The sequence below is a fragment of the Ictidomys tridecemlineatus genome, chromosome 11 (genome assembly GCF_052094955.1).
Source record: "Ictidomys tridecemlineatus isolate mIctTri1 chromosome 11, mIctTri1.hap1, whole genome shotgun sequence".
Taxonomy (NCBI): Eukaryota; Metazoa; Chordata; class Mammalia; order Rodentia; family Sciuridae; genus Ictidomys; species Ictidomys tridecemlineatus.
The window spans coordinates 104,334,704-104,355,107 of NC_135487.1; the positions used below are offsets into that span (position 1 = coordinate 104,334,704).

General features: G+C 40.5%; 2 protein-coding genes across 7 annotated transcripts in view; both read right to left on the reverse strand.

The window, feature by feature from the left end:
• Window positions 1-1,935: 1,935 nt before the first annotated feature.
• LOC144368242 (acidic mammalian chitinase-like) lies at window positions 1,936-13,612 on the reverse strand. Its single transcript, XM_078026995.1, has 11 exons — window positions 13,469-13,612; window positions 12,142-12,171; window positions 10,764-10,965; window positions 7,823-7,879; window positions 6,989-7,154; window positions 4,581-4,705; window positions 4,278-4,401; window positions 3,811-3,996; window positions 3,218-3,337; window positions 2,991-3,132; window positions 1,936-2,275 (listed from the first exon to the last, which is right to left on the reverse strand). The coding sequence occupies exons 1-11, from the start codon at window positions 13,491-13,493 to the stop codon at window positions 2,025-2,027; spliced, it is 1,428 nt and encodes a 475-aa protein (XP_077883121.1). The 5' UTR covers window positions 13,494-13,612; the 3' UTR covers window positions 1,936-2,024.
• A 4,997-nt stretch (window positions 13,613-18,609) lies between these two features.
• Window positions 18,610-20,404, reverse strand: part of LOC144368244 (uncharacterized) — a 37,276-nt gene continuing 35,481 nt past the window's right edge. For 3 of the 6 annotated variants that reach the window (XR_013428024.1, XR_013428025.1, XR_013428017.1), the window contains one exon: window positions 18,610-18,785. The gene's annotated coding sequence lies outside the window, so the exon portion shown is untranslated. Of the gene's footprint in view, window positions 18,786-19,216; window positions 19,370-19,488; window positions 19,614-20,404 lie in introns of all 6 variants that reach the window. The other 3 variants (XR_013428026.1, XR_013428019.1, XR_013428020.1) reach the window with 2 other exon arrangements.

Here is a 20,404-nt window from a genome sequence, read left to right on the forward strand (position 1 = left end):
ACTCCTGATTCTAGCTCCTTCCTGAGACCCAGATGTCTTTTCTGTCTTTGGATTCTGTAGAACCTCCCTAAGTATATAATAAATTCCTATTTGCTGCTTAAGCTGGCTCTAGTTTACTAAGCACTCTCATTTGCAAACGAAAAAACCCTAACTAATGTAATGAGAATATATGACACAGTGCTGCATGCCTATAATCCCAGTAACTGGATTGGGGAGACTGATGCAGGAGGATTGGGAGTTCGAGGCCAGCCTCAGCAACTTAGTGAAACCCTGTCTCAGAATAAAAAATAAAAAGATTTGGGCTTAGCTCAGTGCTATATTGCTCAGTGATAGATTCTTATGTGCCTAGAAGGACACATGGCACATAATAAAAAGGGCTATGAGTTCATGAAGAAGTGGACATTCCTGGGGGCTGCCGTGCCTCATCCAGTGCTGCCATGTCCCAGGAGAACACTATGGTCTGTCATCAAAGGGGGCCCAACACTCAGCAGAGAGGACTGAGCTCAGGAGCCACTTGTCTGGTTTGGGATCTGGCTTTCCAACTAAGCTCTGTGATGTTGGGCAGCTTACTTAATTCCTCTGTGCCTCATTTTCCTAGAATTTTTGTTATCTACCTCATAAGGCTGCTGAGAGAAGTAAATAAGAAAACACCCCTAAAACACTTAGAAAAGGTCTTGAACTGGGTGCAGTGGTGCACAGTTAAGGTCCCAACCACTCTGGAAGCTGAGAGAGAAGGATCACATGAGCCCAGGAGTTTGAGGGAAATCTGGGCAATATTAGTGAGGTCTAGTGTCAAAAATAAAATAAAATAAATAGGGCTACACCACATGGTAAGCACAGCAGGAAAAAAAATAGTCAGAACCTTTTTCTTTCTTTCCTTTTTTGTACTGGATATTGAGCCCAGGGCACTCTATCACTGAGCTGTAGCTCTAATCTTTTTATTTTTTATTCTGAGACAGGGTTTCACTAAGTTGCTGAGGCTGGCCTCGAACTCCCAATCCTCCTGCATCAGTCTCCCCAATCCAGTTACTGGGATTATAGGCATGCAGCACTGTGTCATATATTCTCATTACATTAGTTAGGGTTTTTTCGTTTGCAAATGAGAGTGCTTAGTAAACTAGAGCCAGCTTAAGCAGCAAATAGGAATTTATTATATACTTAGGGAGGTTCTACAGAATCCAAAGACAGAAAAGACATCTGGGTCTCAGGAAGGAGCTAGAATCAGGAGTGGGAAAGCCATCAGGAGGCATTTGCTCCATCTTGCATCCTGGCTTTTCTCTGTGGCTTTGCTGGTGTCTTCTTGCTCAGACCAGCTCTGGGTCTTCCATAGAAGTGGAGAGAATGCTCTGACCTCCTGGTCCTGGGGAGCCAAGCAGCTCTGCCTATGCCCTGTCTATGCCAGATTCCTCTGCAGAGGAGTCACTTTGGCTCCTTCCTGGGAATGTTCACCAGGCTACAGACATAGCTGCTGCTGCTGCTTTTTTTGGGGGGTGGGGTGGTGGGAGTGTGCGGGGGGCACTGGGGATTGAACTCAGGGGCACTCAACCACTGAGCCACAATCTCAGCCTTATATTGTATTTTATTTAGGGACAGGGTCTCACTGAGTTGCTTAGCACCTCATTTTTTAAAAATTGAGGCTGGCTTTGAACTCGTCATCCTTCTGCTTCAGCCTCCTGAGCCTCTGGGATTACAGGCATGTGCCACTGTGCCCAGCAGACCTAGATTCTTCAAACCCTCATCCCACCCTGTACCCAGCACTCAAATTTCCTTCTTGCAGCCCCTGCAGGTGGGCACAGGTAGACAGAAGACAACCAGCCATGCTGTAAGTTCCACCCCTTGGGCAAACACTCTCCATGGCCACTCCAGCCCATGCACAGCTGGTATTGTCACATCTAGAAAAGGTTTCAACCCAAATCATTTTAAACCAAGAAAGACTAATTTTGACTGCTGGCTTTATTATACAACTTTAGGGAGAATCAAAATGTCCTTTGTGACAAGCAAAGGAGACTGAGACAGAGACAGGTTCATGGCCAATTGCAGCATAAACAGCTGGGGTCGAAGACAAGCCCTTGCTGGCAGTTATTCTGGTAGGTGATTCCATTCACGCAATGCCAGAAGGCATTTCTGTTATCAGCCACGGGGTACAGGCCATCGGGTTTGTCTGCACAGAATCCACTGCCCCCAGAGCTGCCACCAGAGCTCCCGTTCCCGCTCCCACTTGTACTTCCACCAGAAGGAGTAGTGACTGGCTCACTGGGAGCAGGGGCTGTGCAACCTGAAACACACAGCACACAGGTCAGCCCAGTGGGCCTGGTCCAGAGGGGAAAACCAGGGGCAAGTTTCGGGAGATGGGCTGCAGTTAGCTTTGGAGTCCCCCACTTGAGGATCAGAAGGGAGCCCCATACTGAATTCAGAATAGCTGTCATGTCAAGTCAGCCTGAATTCCCCTAAAAGCAAGTCTATCATCCCTTATGACATCAAAGTCATTAAGAAAGGACACTAAGTGCACTTTGTCTGTATAAAACACCTTTTTAGGATGAGGGTACAAGTGGTGAACAAGTAAGCTCTAAGAGAAAGCCTGGTAACAATTTAGAGAGCTGGTGTGTCCCCTCAATGACAGATTAGAGACAGGAGAGAAGTAGAGAGGAGTTCTTGTTGGATCTCTCCAGGTGGGTTGAAAGACTTTGAAGAAAGGATTGTAGAGGCAGGTTTTTACTCTGAAGATCAGTATAATTTCCGTGGGCTCTCGCACAACCTTAAGACTTAGCAGTGTAAAGAACAACCCAGGTTGGCCTTGTTTTCCACATGAGAATAAAATTCTTGATGTGGAAGTTCAGGTCTTGGGAAAGGTTGCTCGCACCTGTCTCTTACTTGGGCAAGAACAGTGTAAGGCAATGAGAAGTCTCTCTGTGTCCTCAGTGGGCAGATGGCAAGGCTGACTTCTGAGTTAGGAAAATTCATACACCCAGGTACCCCCTGCTGTCACTTACTGTCACTCTGCAGGCCCAGGTCTTCCTTCAGGGTGGAGATCAGGGGGAACTTGCCCTGGTCGCAGAAAGTGCCAGTGAAGTCATCTAGGTCAATGGCCCAGACCATGGCACCTCCAAATTTGTTCTGCTTAAGCCACTGAGCCTGTGTAAGGACAGAGGACAACAGGAGTCCTTGGATTCCCTAGGGTTCCATGCTGGATCACCACATAGCTGAGGGCTGACCTTACCTTGATATTGAAGCTCTTGATGTTGTCATAGCCAATCCAGTCATTGCCCTGATAGGCATAGGGCACCTCTTGAGGGGCATCCCATTCTTGAGTGGCTCCATTTTTCAGAAAGGTACAGATCTTAAATAATTAAACAGATTCAAATATTTAAAATATTTATTCCCTTGGGGGAAAATTATACACTTATACCTTTGATTTTTCTTTCTTTTCTTGTCTCTAATGGGGTTTTCCTCAATTACTTATTTATGGTAAGGAAGCTCAAGTAGTGTTTCAGATATTCATATGTTGTCCCCATTCTGGAAGCTTGATTGGAGCAATCAACAGTAAAATGAGAGATGCATTTATTTTGTTCTTTGTGTGCTAGTGTAAATGACATTAAGTCGATTGCTTGAAGAGATATTTATTACTAAGTGGGTTAAGTTATTAAGTATGCTATTAAAATCCTTTAAGAATTTGGAGTAACACTGCTCAGAGCAAGTAGGTACTAGACAGAAAGAACATTCATGATTACATTATATTTTAGCTCTAAGGCCTACTACTGTTCAGCACCATGCACAGAATTCACAGAGAACTGTGTAGACGAAACTACCCACCTCATAGTAGGCCCAGAACCCAGCCTCCCTGGTGTAGGGCCCAGCAGGGCCAGCACCAGAAGTAGGGGCACCAATTCCATTGTCGGAAGGGTTTCTCAGAAGGAAGTTGCGTCCATAAGTTGGGAATCCAACGATGAGCTTTTCAGCTGAGGCCCCATTGTCCCTCCAGTATTTCATGACATAATCCTGAAATGGCACTTGGGTTAGTTACAGGATCCAACTAGCTGAGGACCCAAGGCTTAGTTATGTTAGTTCTCTGTTCTATAAAATTGCATGATATTAATGACTGAAGGGTTAGTGTTCTTCTTCCCAAAATATTTTGATGAAATGTAGTTGAGATATGATCAATATCATGAGGACTTTGTCTAAATGACACATTTATGGAATTCACTCTGATTTTGTGCCTGAATCTCCATGTGATTTCCATTCACCTCTGAATCTGCAGTTGCATCTGTGCAGGGACTTACCACATTGAGGTAGGCATTGCTTCCAGTTTCAGTTGGGTATTTGTAGAGGGGGCTGTTCTCTCCAGTGTAGCCTTCCCAGGAGCCATGGAGGTCATAGGTCATGACATGGATGTAGTCCAGATACCTGAGGTGGGGTAAATGACTTAAAACACTCTCCAGTGGTCATTTCCCATACCTGTGCAGACAGAAGACACCTCTCCAAAGCCTCCTAAACAAAGTCCTTCGACAATAACACAGACCAAGAACAAGTGTACTCTGCCTCAAGGACACCTAGAGGAGTTTGAGATGAGGTACATCACTCACTGGGACAGTTGGGGGATCTCGTAGCCAGATTCAATGGTGGAGATGCCACCTGCAACTGCAGCAGTGATCAACAGCCTGGGCTTATTGGTCTTCTTGGCCTCTTCCTCAAAAGCTTCACGAATTTCCTACAGAATTATAGGATATATTAGGTCACATATGAGCTGATTTCCACTCCTTAACTGTCAATCAAGTATATTTACTACATTTTTCTTTTTCTAACTGTTTCACATATTTTGTCTTAATTTATTCTATCAACATCCCTGATCAAGGTTGATAGGTTAGATGGTATTAATCAACTTTATAGACATCTAATATCCATAGCATTAGACAATTTCTCTAAATCCCAGAGAAAGTTATTAGCCAGTTCATGACCACAGCCTGGGTTTTAGGTGACTAGATGGAGCTCCAAGTGTATCATTACACTGGGAAATTACAGTTGCTATAGTAACCTCCTGTTTTTAGCAGTATAGAAATTTACTTCCATTTGTTCTATGGGTGAACTACCTTATAAGCCTGGACACCCCATCAAATGAAATGCTGAATTGGCCAATCAGGAAGGTGGTAACTGCCACATGAGAGACCCCCATTCAGTGCTAGAGACTTTTCACCTCTATTTTGTGTGACTCTAATCTAATTTGCAGTACTGCGCTCAGCTCTAATAATTGCATTTTGTGGGTGTGCCAGAGTGTATTCCAGAGGAGTTTCCCTGAAAATTGTCATGTGGTTATGGGTTGAAGGAAGCAGGTCATTTAACTGGAAGAAGAGAAATCGTAAGCAGGATTTTATTGCTGTCTTGAAGTATAGAACCCATGTATGGCAAATCGTGATGTTTTGTTCTTTGTTGTTTCAGTGGGCAGACCACTGAACTGAAGACCTGATAACGGGACATTATACTATATGACTGGAGGCATGTTCCAGCTAAGAAGAAAGATTCTAGCTCTGATCATCAGACCTGTGTAATGAATAAGTAAACGAACTTTAGGTAGTGAGCTATGTAACACTGAAACTCTTCACAATATGGCTGACAATCTGATATATGGAGTAAAAATGTCTGTTTTGGAGAGATTAAATCTCCAAAGCATGCTTAGTCCCCGACTATCATCATTCCATTCATTTTCTTTGGTGATCATCTACCCTTGCTGATGGCTTTGGCACACTCTATCACATCTTTGCCCTGCACTCCAGATAGGTGTTCTTCCAACACCAGCTGGGCATTCCAGATACCTCCCACTCTTGTTAATCAGTCCTTGTTCTTACTGCAAATCTAAGCTTCTCCCTGTAGTTACCATCTTACATAATAGCACCACAATCAAACCGGTCCTCAAAGCAGAAAACTGGGAATTCTATTATGCATCTACTTGTGGTTGGTCCCTAATTCTGGTTGATTTCATCATCTTTACACACCTTGAATACAGCCTTCTTCCCTGGGTGTCCAGACATTGTTGGGCATTCCTCATCTCCTGCTTGGTTCACTTCAACAAGGGCCTAACCCTGTCCGTTCCTCTTCACTTCCTTCCCCTTCATCCTCCAGGGTTAAAGCCAGAGCAGCCTTTCCCAAGCTCATTTGTATTATATTTCTTTACTATTTAAAATCCTTCAAAGCTACCCCATTGCCTTGAGGGTAAACTCTAATTCTTTATGTTAATATGAAGTCCCCACATGATCTGAGTCTGGGATCTGAGCAGCCTCACAGTCCAGCACTCACCACTGGCCCACATGGGTCTCCATGTCTTCATTTCTGCCTGCCCTGTGCTCACTTAGTTGGCTAAAACGGGTTTTGTTTTGTTTTAAAGGAAGCATCACTTTACCTAGGATGAGCTTTCTGATTTGGGGTCCAGAGCAGACTTAGGCAGCTTCTCTCTGTTACTTTTACACTCTGTGGAAGTTTATCATGGCATTTTCAAAATTACTGTGATTGTTGGTTAGGTTTAAGTCTTCCACCTCAGATTCTGTGTGCCTAAAGCCAAGAGCATGTTTGTGCTCAGTAATAAAAGGCAGCTTAATCTACTATGACTCTTAAAAGTGGTGGACTCTCTAGCCCCAGGATGTAGGTGTTTATGACACGAGTTGTGTGATCTTGGACAAGTTTCTTATAACCTCTCTATGTCTTAGTTGCTCATCTGTAAAATAAATATTATCATAGTATCTGTATTGTAGAGTAAGGTGATGATGAAAAGAATTACGATCTTAACACATGATATAGGGGAATGTCTGGCACCTATTGCCCATGCAGTTATTGTTTTCAAAAGCTGTTGACTTAAGAATGCATGGCATTTAGGAATCTTTGCAATGCTAAAATCCTATAATTCTAAATTAAGGTTATCTTCTTTATGCAGCTATCCAATTCTCCTTGGAAACAAGAGATTTCAATTATCTAGGGCTAAAGAGACTATTTCTCCCTTCCCCACCTGCACCAGGACAGTGAAGAGATGCTTATCTTGAGGGGGGCTCCCACGAGACCCAGGGTACTCCCAGTCCAAGTCCAGCCCATCAAACCCGTACTGCCGCAGGAACGTGATGACCGATGTAATGAAAGTCTGGCGGTTCTCAGGAGTGGAAACCATGGTGGAGAAACTGAGGGAGACACCAGAAAAGCAGAACATGGCCTCATGGTCTCAACACATTGGAACATAAAAAGTGGATTCCTCAATTTCTGCCTCAGTCCTTCACCAGGACCCCTATCCCAGAAGCATGCATGCTCCTCGTTTTCTCCTGGGCATCCTCTGTCACCACTACTCTTCCAAGCTATGGTGTCTTGGTGTTCCCTTTATTCTGTTATTCTCTTGCTCTAATCTTTCTCTCAAACTATCCTTGATGCTTTGAATACCTGGGTGTTAAGCTCACTGTGTTCTATATCTAAATAGTTCCCCAAATTCATGTGTCCTAAAAGGAGTCTTCTTGCTTATGTGCATGACTTTCTCTTTTCTTTACCCAAGAGACAAATAGAAGTTGCACAGGATTTTCCTCAGGTCTGTACTATTGGAAGATCATTATGGAAGCAGATAATTAAACCTATGGATAGGATCCCAGAATATCCAACCAAATTTAAATGTATGAAATCAAGTACGTTCTACTTAATAAATATTGACATTCTGGGAAAGTAAGCTATCAAGTTAGCATATTTGTTCAATGTGCATCCTTCAGTCTCTGCCTTAGATTGTGAAGCTTAAAGGGACAGAGATCACATTGGGCTAACTTGTTCCAATAACAAATGGACAACAGGCTCTTCAGAGAGGACTTACAGGGCAGTTCCAAAGTTCCAGCCTCCAATGGCCAGGAGAGTTTTCAGCTGGCTGTTCCTTTAAAGGAAAAGACAAAAAATAAAAAGAAATTTCAAAATATAGAAGTGCCTCTTTTAAAATTACATTGTTGTCTTTAGTATAGGTCTTGCTCCTATTCTCTGATTACTATATAGAACACTTTTCCTCTAGTACTGAATACTTTCTTCAGAAAATTTCTTCATGTTGTTATCATCATAAATGTGCTCAGGGTTCCTAAAGGAAATCTAAACTATGAAGTGTGTGTGTGCGTGTGTGTGCGTGTGTGTGTGTGTGTGTGTGTGTGTGTGTGTGATACTGAGAATTGAACCCAGGGCCTTCCACATGCTATCTCAGTCTTCCTTCCGCCTGCCACTGAGCTCTGTCCCAACCCCTTTTTCATTTTATTTTGATAGGATCTATCTTGCTAAGTCTCTCAGGCTGGCTTTGAACCAGTGATCCTCCCTGCTTCATTGTCTTGATGAGATCATAGGCATGTGGAACATTTATTTCTCAAAGAATGTATCAGCAAGGGTGTCGGATTGTGGCTCAATGGTAGAACACTTGCCTTGCATGTGTGAGGTTTGATCTGCAGCACCACATAAAAATAAATTAATAACAAAAAAACATGTATCAGCTATATGTGATACATTTATATGTGTTATCTATTCCATTCGATAAAATGATAAATGTTGCTTGAGCATAATTACATCCTCAGCCTCTATGATAATTAATACAAATTCATAGGCTTGGAATGACATTTTCTGGAATAGTGGTTCTCAAACATAAGTTTACATGAGAATCCAGTGCAAGAGTAGAGGAGGACATTAACATTCCAGGTTTATAGTCCTTTTCCCAGAGATTGTGCTTCAGTTGTAATGAGGTAGGCATTTATAGGAAGTGTTAACATGGAATACTGATGGATGTAATCCATGGGCAATACTGCAGAAACAACAATCTAAAGGAGTTTACTTTCTACTGTAATTAATAACCATTAAATTCTAATATTTGCACTCACTGTAGTGTTATTGCTGATGGTAGCAATCTCTTGAAGTCTTCCTTATCTCAGATATGATTAAACTGAGTGAAACTCTTAACTACAAGGTAGTAGGAAGCCCTTCTCATTCTTGGGCTCAAAAGTATCTAAAGTTTAGTAATTCTCTACCCATTGCTTCCTGATGCAAGTAGCCAAGATGGTTTTTAGCTTCCTGGGACATACATACATGCATGTGCGTACACACACACACACACACACACACACACACACACAACAGTGGGGCACTTAAGAAATTGAACCCATATTTTCTGAATGTGTACTAGAGCAGGCAAGGTAGGTACCATTTTTGTCTATGTACTTGCTATTTAATGTGTATCTCTGGAACCAGAAGCATCAGCATCATCTAGGAAGGGTTTGCTGGTAGTGCAGAATCCTATCCACAAGCAGAAGAATGAAATTGGATCCTTATTTCACACCATATAAAACATGTGCACAAAGTGGTTTAAAGATTTAAGACTTGAAACTACAAAAATACTAGAATAAAACATAGGGGAAAGCTTCATGACAATGGTCTGGATGATGATTTTTTTCAATGTAACTTCCAAAGCACAGGCAGCAAATGCAAATATTAACAAATGGGTGGCATTAACCTAAAGCCTTTGCACAACAAAGGAACCAATCAGAGTGAGGAATAACAGAGTGGAGAGACAACCTATGGAATGGGAGAAAATATTTGTAAACCAAACATTGATAAGAGCTAATATTTCAATTATATATGGAGCTCAGAGCAATTCAGTAGGGAGAAAACAAATAACTTTATTAAACAACCTGAATAGACCTTTCTCAAAAGAAAAAAAAAAAGGCTAATGGATATGTGGAAAGACACTTGACATCACCAATCATCTGAGAAATATCAATGAAAACCACAAGGAGCCACCACCTCACTCTTCTTATAATAGCCATTATCAAAAATATGAAAGATAATCAGTGATTTGTCAAAGATGTGGAATAAAGAGAAACTTTTGTACACCATTATGTGGGAATGTAAAGTAATAGTCATTATGGAAAACAGTATGAAGGCTCCTAAAAAAGTTACAAAGAGAACTACCATATGTTCCAGCAATCTCATTACCAGGTTTCTACCCAAAGGACATGAAATCAATATCTTGAAGAGATATTGGAACTACCTATTAATTGTGGCATTATTCGCAATAGTCAAGATGTGGAATCAACCCAAGTGTCCTTCAGTGTAAGAGTGGATAAACAAAAATTTGTAATATATACACAGTGAAATGCTATTCAGCCATAAAAAGAATGAGTCTCTCATTTACAACAACCTGGGCAAAAATAGAAGTGTTAAATTAAGTGATATGAGCCAGGCATGGAGAGAAAAAAACACAAAAGTTCACTTACAAGTGGAATAGAAAAAACCTTCTACTCATGAAAGTAGAAAGTAGAATGGTGGTTACCAGGGGCCAGATGGAGGTGGGGAATTCCTGGAGATGTTGGTCAAAGGATAGAAAATTTCAGTGAGGCAGGAGAAGCCAGTTCAAGAAAACACCATTGTACAGTGTGGGATTATGGTTCATAACAATGTACAGTGTTTTGAAAATCACCAAGAGAGTGGATTTTAAATGTTCTTAACAACAAAAAAAATTAAGTATGTGAGACAATGCCTATGTTAATCAACTCAACTGAGCCTTTCTGCAGTGTACACATATTTCAAAGCTTTGTGTTTTGCACAATAAATGCACACAATGTTGTCAATTGAAAAGGAAAACAATATGTATTGTCTTGGTCCACCTCAAGCTGATTGACTGAATTACATTTAAGAAACACTGATGTTTGTTAACTATTGGCCCACCAAAGTAGCCCAAATTAAGTGATATGAGCCAGGCATGGAGAGACAAATAGCACAAAACCTCTTACTGATTTTTCAGGCCATTGAAAGCTTGGTAGAGAGTGACATCATTCCATTCAATGGTGGTGATCTGGTTGTCCTTCATCCCAGCAAAGGCATAGATGAGGTGAGTACACAGGCAGGGGTCGATGTTATCAGGCATAAATTTCCCCAGGCCTGGACGGTACTGGGCCCAGTTGGTGAAGTAGCATGTCAGCTGGTAGCTGGAACCTGTGGGTTGTAGAGAGGAAAGGCAATGTCCTGGCTTAGGTGCTGCTGAACTGTGCAGTGAGTATTGGCCCTTGTCTTTTTCCCTCCTGTGCCTCAGCTGCCTGATCTCTGTCTGGTGGTGACGGGTATGAACAGCACCTACAGATGAGTCCAAAGATGCCAACTGAGGAACGAGTAACTGATCTGTAGTTGGCTATTATTACTATGACAGAGTCATTGTGAGATCTTGGGTTAGCTTAGAAATCTAAGAAAAGATGCCCAGTGGCATAGCTGGTTCAAATGGTGGTTCCATTCCCAGTTTTCCAAGGAATCTCCATACTGCTTTCCACCAATGTGCAGTCCCACCAGCAATGTATGAGTGTGCCTTTTCCCCCACATCCTTACCAACCGTTATTGTTGTCTGTATCCTAATAGCTGCCATTCTGACTGGAGTGAGATGAAATCTTAGAGTAGTTTTGATTTTCATTTCTCTAATTGCTAGAGATGTTGAACAGTTTTTCATATATTTGTTGATTGATTGAATATCATCTTCTGAGAAATATCTGCTCAGTTCCTGGGCCCATTTATGGATTGGGCTATTTGGGGTTTTTTTGTTGTTAATATTTTTGAGTTGTTTATATGTCCTAGAGATTAGTGCTCTATGTGATTTGCATGTGGTAAAAATTTGCTCCCAAAATGTTGGCTTTCTATTCATCTCTCTGACTGTTTCTTTTGCTGAGAAGAACATGTATGAAGACTCGAATGGTGTGATTCTATTTTGTGTACAACCAGAGATGAAAAATTGTGCTCTATATGTGAAATATGAATTATAATGCATTCTGTTGCCATGTATAACAAATCAGAATAAAAAGAAAAAGAAAGAAAAGATGCACAATAGTCCTACCTAGCCCCGTGAATGCCAGTTTATAACTCTCAGGTGGTTGTGCTGAGGAGGACATGAGGGACAGCTAACCCCGAACAGTATGCTCTCCCTAAAGCAACCCATCTCTTTCTGTGGTATGATTTATCTCAACATATTTTTTTTCAAAAAAAGTAATGCTGGGATATATTTTTGAAATCACATTTAAACAGACAATTGCATTATCAATATGCACCTCATTGATGAATATTCTTGGGGATTCGAGATGTTTAGTAGGGAAAGATTTTGTGAAGAGTAAAACAGAGTCACTGACTTACCCAGCTGAACATTGAGCAGAAGGGCCAGTCCTAAAGAGAGAGAGAGAGAAAAACCCACTTATTCTGAATCTATTATCTGTATCCTGGAGAATCTAATTCTGAGGCCTTGGGTGCAATCCTATTTACCATAGATTTTTACACTTAGTGTAACTGGATGCCCATGCCAGAGGACAGTCCTTTCAATAAACACACCACAAGACCTACTCTTTCATAACTTAATAAAAAATGGCCATGTTTCCTTCTGTTTCAGAAAAGAGTATTATTGAAGAGAGATTGGCACTACCATATTCATTGTGGTATTATTCACAATTGCCAAGATGTGGCTACTGTCTATGAAAGATGCGCTGTCTGACAGCAACCCCATACTCAATTACTCAATAACTGCACATCCACAAATTCCCCATCTTCTTGAGCTGAGGTGACTATAGCCCTGTACAGTGCAGGTATCAGGCATCCTTTAAAACAGGGAATTCAGTGTCTATTGGGTCTTAAGGGTTTTTTTTTTTCTGTTTTTTTTTTTTTTTAACCATCCAGCAAGAGAAGAACTTTAGGTTTGATTTGGAAAAGGTCTTAAGTCTTTGTAAAGATTGTAAATCACAGCTTTAGAGAAACTAATAAATTCTGCCAGGCCAGTTGTGATGGCCTATACCTCTCATTCCACGCAACTGGAGAGGCTGAAGCAGGAGGATCATGAGTTCAAAGCCAGCCTCAGCAACTTAGTGAGGCCCTAAGCAACTTAGAAAATAGGGTAGACCCTTTCTCTAAATTAAAAATAAATTTTAAAAAACGGATTAGGGTTGTGACTCAGTGGTTAAGCACACCTGGGTCCAATACCTGGTACCACAACCACCACAAAAATTCTGCATATGACTTGGCTCTGAACAACTATCAACCACTTCTTGTAATGATTGCATTCTAAGAGCCACATTTTAAATGTACCTCATGGACTCAGTAGGATTATAGAGTACAAAAGAGAAATAAAGAATAATAGAACAAAGACAACTTACATAGCAATATTGTCTCATTTTCTACTGATTTTCTCCCCTGAAAAAGCACCTTGTCAGACATGAGCATGTCAATAAACATAATGCAATTCCAATTAGGTGCTGAGTGAAGAGGAGAGGAGAAAACGGAACCCAGCCAAAGATGAAAAAAGATAGACAAGCACTGGAAGAAAGTGAGCCTTTTTTTCAGGACCATGAAAATTTGAAATGATCAAAAATGGAAAAACATAGATGCCTCACATAAAGACTGCCTCATGGTTGTCAGATCCTGAGAGAAAGAGAAATCAGGTGAGGCCAAGGCTCCATTTCTCATTGCATCTTACCTGTGAGGAGAGTAAGTCTTGCCATGCCGTTAGTACTGGTCCAGGAGAGCCTGGGTTTGCTTTTATACCATCTGAGTCTCTGAACAGTAAATGGAGAGTTTTAAACCAGGATGTGTGCCAAAGCTAATCCACTAATCCTTGTGTCAACAAGTCTCCTCCCCTAGCACACTGCCCCCTGGACCTCCCACCAGCTGCACCACCTTCCCAGCCCCAGAAAGAGGAACCATGGCACATCTCCCTTTAGGGAGGTGGAGTCCATCACTATAAAAATCACTGGCCTAATAGCTTTCTTGGCAGTTCTCACAGCTGATACGCATCTATTTTGATTCTGTGGTTAGGTTTTCTTTTGAGTACATTTTGTGACTGATATCAAATCATGTCCTTATTGGAAAGTAAATAATAGAACCCTTAGAAGTTATTAGTTGATTTTTCAACCTTTCTTCTCCATGGAATTTTGCCTATGGAATTTGTACAATCAGTGCCAAAGGTACTTTCCCTTTGTAGGTGCTATTTTCTGAACATTTTACTTTGAAATGAGTTCAAGTTATGAAGATATGATAATTGTATCTAAGACTGTTTGGTTCCTGAAAAGTTTCCTCTCAGGCCACCAAGAACCTCCTGTTGTTCCCTACTTTCAAGTTATATCCAGGACATGCTAAAAGAATTCCGTTTCATGTTGCTGATGGATAGAGATGGGTATGAATACTGAAATCAGTTTCTTTTTTTGTAGAAATATTTGGAATTGACCATTGTTAGAATTCTCTGCTTAAAATTAATGCCAATTTGCCCTTTCCTAAACCACCCATTGTCATTCTCCTACAGTGAATTTCCATCTCACTGCAGTGGTCTATTCATGGTCCTGAGATCTTGTATGCCTCTGCTCAAGTTGCCCCTCCACCTCTTGTCTGGATGGTCTCCTTCTCCTCCCTGCCTACCTCCATTTAGCAATTCTTTCAAATCCAGATTAGATCCTCTCTTTGTATTTGAATGAGCTCCACTTCTTTTTAATTAATGTATGTGCTCCAGCACATGTGGCCTGGATAGCTTATATGGTAAGATCTTGTGACAACTCCTGGAATTCAGTTAGTGAATATGGATGTCCATCATGGGATGGTGGCACCTTCGTAGGGGGTTTATTTGTTTATTAGTTTGTGTCTGGACTGGTTTTTCCATTATTATATTTGGAAACTATATTGTCCCCATTCCTCTATGATAGTTAAGTCTGGAGTGTTTTGTTCCTGTGCTCGTCAGTTTTCCACTGCTGTGACCAAAATGCCTGATGAGAACAACCTGGAGGAGGAAGAGATTTGGGGGGCTCATGGTTTCAGAGGTTCATTCCGTTCCCACCAGTTTCACTGCCATGGGCCTGAGATTAGGCAGAGCCTCATATTCAAATGCACAGTGAGGGAAAGCTACTCATCTCTTGGTGGCCCAGGAGCAAAGAGAGAAAGGACAAGGACTGCAGGAAGTTGAACCCTTCCAGGGAACATCCCCAGAGTCTCAAGTCCTCCATCCATGTCCCACTCACCTGCAGTTACCACAGGTTAGTCCATTTAAATGAGGATGGACTCTTCAGGCTTCAGATCTCATAATCTAATCACTTCACCTCCTGCATGAATACAGGAGCTTTTCAGGGACACCTCATATCCACACCACTGTTCCCATCCACAGGACCAGAGAAAGTCTAGTAGAATTGTTGTCAAGAAAGATTTCTATTGTACAAATATTGTACAAACCATACCAACTAACACTACAAACACCTGTTATGGGACAGAGGTCGTACCTAGTGCTTCTAGCACTATGTCAGTGCCCCAAACCAATTCTAACAATATTGAAATACTAGAGAGACATGAGGAAGCTCACTGAATCAAAGATGAGAATACAGAGCCTCCCTTGGACGTGACAGATACCAAGTCTTTCTCAGGCGAGGGAGTGGGACGGGGTCTAGGTTAAATGAAATCAGACTTTCATTTTCCATCCATGAACACCTCTACGCAGGATTCAAGATCCTGTCAGAAATAGTCTGGTTGTGCAGCGCCAGACCCTCAATGAGGGAACGACAGGACACTTAGATCCACATTTCCAACGGGACTGATCACCAAGTGAAATTTTAAAAGAATTAAGAGTAAATGCGGAGTCATAAAAAACGTTTTCATCAGAAAATTTGACTTCATTATTTCCTCTAGCCAATAAAATGAATTCTATCACACTAATTTAGCTGATAAGAAAATTGATCAAATAGCTCTTAAGAAGAGCAAGGATTTAGTGCCAAGACTAACTGCCTCCATCATGGAGACCTAATATTTGTGCTGCGTTGTCTCCCTGTGTGGAGAAGGTCAGTATGTGGTCCAGGTTGACCTGGGTGAGGCATTTTCTTGAGGCAGCCAGGAGAATATGGTTGGATCAAAGAATCAGAATTACGTCAAGTCAAAGTCAAGCACGTGCAAAAGTGAACAAGGTCAGCAGCCCCGGCTTTATCCTAATCAGCACTGTTGGTTCTAGCTACTGCTCCTGTTCAGTGAGGTGTTTTCTATTGAATTTGGCACCTAGATCCTTCAAAGTAATTGATCTGACCACAGATAACATTCCTTCTTAGGAGGTCCTCAGGAGTACCCTTCAAACTTGAGCCAGGAGAGCCCCTGTCTCACTGGCCTCCCATAGGAGCACCTGGAGTTTGGAAAGAATTCCCACCAAAAGATTTATAGAACCAATAAAGATTTAGAATCATCAGCATGGTGTATCCTTATTATTTTTTTCAATAAGTTAGTATTAATTGTAGTCTCCTTAAACTTTGTTTTAGAAGCTACGAGTCATTTTAAGCTTTTTTAAAAAGTCTGCTGTACCCGTGTGTTTAGATATGCATTTAACAACAACAAAAAAATTTAAATAAAAATGCTGTTTCATCTAGTGTAGAAAAGATAATATAATTCTGAATAATAGTCTGCATATGCTTTCCCAATTAGATGACCAAATCCCCTGAGCAAGCACTATCTTTAAATTTGTATTATTTCTTTGTTTTTTTAATAATTTTATTATTTATGTCCATAAATAAAATGTTCATTAGTTTTTATGATTTTATTAGTACATTATAGTTATTCACTAGTTTTATATGAATTTATTACAGTTAATTAGTTTTAATGTATTCATTATTTTTTAATTTATATAAGTCAAGTAATAACCCATTGTTTCTTAAATTTTAACTTGTTATATATGACAGCAGAATGCATTACAATTCATACTAAACATATAGAGCACAAGTTTCATATCTCTGGTTGTAAAGTAGACTCACACCATTCGTGTCTTCATACATGTATTTAGGGTAATGATGTCCGTCTCAGTCCACCGTCTTGTAAAATGATAAAACATAGTGTTTTGTTTCTTGCATTTTAAGCTCAGCATTAAACTTTTCTTAAAAGCACAAAGATAATTTTTTCTTAGTTCATTATAGATACACATGATATTGGGGGTTCATTTTGACATAATTATACAAACATGGAACATGATTGGCTCTAATTCAGTTCCAAGTACTTGCCCTTTCCTGCCCCTCTTCCCTCCCCTGTTTCCTTCCCTCTACTCATCTTTCTTCTATTTATTTATGTTTTCAAAACATTAGTACATCATGGGTCTACATAAAGGAGAAATTCACTGTGGTATCTTCATATATGCACAAGGGAAAGTTTAGTCACTTCATTCCACTGTCCTCCCTTAATCCATCTTTACTCTTTCCCCCACTATCACCTTCCTATATTGTACTCATCTTTTTTCTATTTTCATGGAATTCCCCCCCACTCTCTTCCCCCCTTATTCTGGTCTAGCTCCTGCATGTGAGAGAAATCATTCAACCCTTGACTTTCTGTGCCTGGGTTAGTTTTACTCAGCACGATATTCTCCAGTTCCATCCCTTTACCAGCAAATTCCATCACTTCATTCTTCTTTATGATGAAGTAAAATGCCATTGTGTTAATATACCTCATTTTCTATTCCATCTGTTTGTTGATGGGTACCTAGGCTAGTTCCATAGCTTGGCTATTATGAATTGTTCCACTATAAGCATTGATGTGGCTGCATTCCTATAGTATAATGGTTTTGGATCTTTGGGATATATGCCAAGGAATGGGATAGCTGGGTCGTATAATGATTTTGTTCCTAGTTTTTGGTTTCATTCCTAGTTTTTTGAGGAATCTTCATACTGCTTTTCAGAGTTGTTGTATAATTTGTAGTCCCACCGGCAATATATAAGTATGTCTTTTCCCCCACATGCTCATCAACATTTATTATTATTTATATTCTCAATAATTGTCATTCTGACTGGTGAGAATAAAACTGAATTTAATTTTTATTTGAAAACTGAATTTAATTTTGATTTGTATTTCCTTGTGCTATAGTTTGGATATTAGCTATTCCCCCAAACCTCTAATGTGAGACAATGTGAGGAAGTTTAGAGGTGAAATGATTGGGTTATGAAAATTTTAACTTAATCCTGGATTAATCCACTGGAACAGATTAACTGGATGGTAACTGTAGGCAGGTTGGTCTTGCTGGAGGAGGTGGTCTCTGGGGGTTGCCATTGGGGTATATACTTTTTCCTTGTTGAGCAGAAATCACTCTCTGCTTTCTGGTAGCCATTTCCTGAGCCACTCTCGTCCACCACATTTTTCTTGCATGATGTTCTGCTACATCTTGGAGTAATGAAGTGGCATTCTATGAACTGACAGCTCTAAAACTGTGAGACCTCTAAAACTTTTCCTCCCCTAAATTGTTCTTGTCAGTTCTTTTGGTCACAGCAGCAAAACAAAACAAAACAAAAACAAACAAATAAACAAAAAAAACCTATTAAAACACCCTGATTGATAGAGATATTGAACATTTCTTCATATATTTATTGACTATTCGTATTTCTTCTTTTTAAAATTTTTTTATTAGCTACCCATGACAATTCATACACGTATTTCTTCTTTTGAGAAGAATTTCTTTACTTCTTTTACCAATTTATTAATTGGGGTTTTTTTTTTGGTGTTAAGTTTTTGTGTTCATCGTATATTCTGTATATTAATCATGAACATAAGTCCATTCATGATATTAGCAAAGAGAATGAAAGCTACAAAATACTGTTGAAAGAAACTTTAAAAGACAAATCCATGTTCATGGATTGAAAAATTTCATGTTTTTAAAATGTTTGGGGTGAGAAATGGCAGATTGGAGGAAGAATGCCCTTCTAGGAGTTTCTCAGCATCATTCAGGAAGTGGGAAGACTGCTTCTCAGTGAGGTGGGTTACCAGGTGAACTCACTGAAACTTGAGAGAGGTCTGTAAAAAAACTATAGAGACACAGAGAGTCAGAAACTTTGAAGAGAATGTAAGAAACAATACATTAGCGCTGATCCATCTTGTCGGGTGGTGGCCACTGAGGGGCTGGGGGAAACTACACAGTGTGACAGCAGTATGCAGAATAAGAACAAATTTTTTAAAAATTGGCTTCAGAGAACCTATGGATATGAGAGGAGGCTGATCTTAATGAACACAGAATTGGTGGGGAAAGTGGTTCAGTGGGCCAGATAGTTTGGAGGGAACTAAGGTCAATGGCCCAGAAAATGACCATGAGTATGGCCTGGGAACTGTGTATAAATGCTGCTTGGAAATGAGCAGAGACAGATCAGGAACATGCAAAGGAAGCAGCCAGCAGTCTCATATTGTGACCAGCAAGGTGTGCCTGAACCAGAGTCACTGAAGTAGGCACTAAAGTATTTACCTGCTCATACAGGCTCTGGCTATGAAGAGGAGAAAGCTCCCTTGATGCTGGTCCCCATAAGAGCCAATGGAAAGACACACAGTGGCCACACAGGAGCTTCTGCCCTCTAGGTGGATACTGGATAATTCACATTCACAGCAGGGAAGGTGAAACCTGTGGAGGGTTATGGGCTAAAGGTGAATTTTACCAGAGGCCCCAGAGATCTGGACATGCAGCAGAGACCACTGGCATCTTCCAGCAATGGGGGCATGGGTCAAATCTTAAACACCCACCTAAAGAGTTCCAAAGGTTCCTCAAAGTCTACACCCCAAGGACTGGAGCATCCAGGTCAGAAGTCTGCCCCACCCACTGCAGGACTGCACCATTCACCAGCACTTCCCAACTCTTCTCCCCTGTGCTGAGAGAGGGAAGCTGAGAGTTACTGCACCCAGCTGGCAGGGAGGAGCGGAATGAAAAGACATTAGACCTAATAATCCCAGCTCTTGACCAACAGCTACAGAGCCAACAGTAAATATAAAGAAGGAAAATCCATTCCTGCCAACGTTTTCCACCACCTTAGCAGAAACAAGTCCTGTATTTTTCATTAAGATTTTTCCTCTTTTTTTTCTTTTTCTTTATTGCTTTCCCGCACATTCCCATTTTAATTTATTTTTTCTTCTTTGTTTTTAAATTTTAACACTTAAAACATTTTTCAAACATCATTTCTTCATATTGGATTATATTTTTACTTTTTTCCACCATGCATGATTTTTGTGAGAATGCATGTGGATGGATGTTTCTGAGTGTGTGTGTGACAGTGTATTCTCACTGTGTAGTTAGGTTTGAAAATATATATATACATTCATATAATTTATTTTAACATAATTGTTTCCTTTGGCAGTTGTTTCTATTTGGTCTTGATTTGACAGGTGGGGTGAAATTAGACCAGAATTTGAGTTGTTTAAATCTTACATTTTCTGGTTTGTTCATACCAAGGTTTTTGTTCCCCTAATCTCCCCCTTTTCACTCTATTCCCCCATCAACAGCTAAATTTCCCCATTCCCTTTTCCTCCTTCTTTCCCTTCCCCCTCCCCTATCTCTCATTTTATTACATTCATTTTTTATATTTTCTTTGTTGCTGACAATCTGACTTTCCTCTGATCATTTTAAGAATATTTCAAGCTTTCTTTTGCCTTCATACCTTATTTT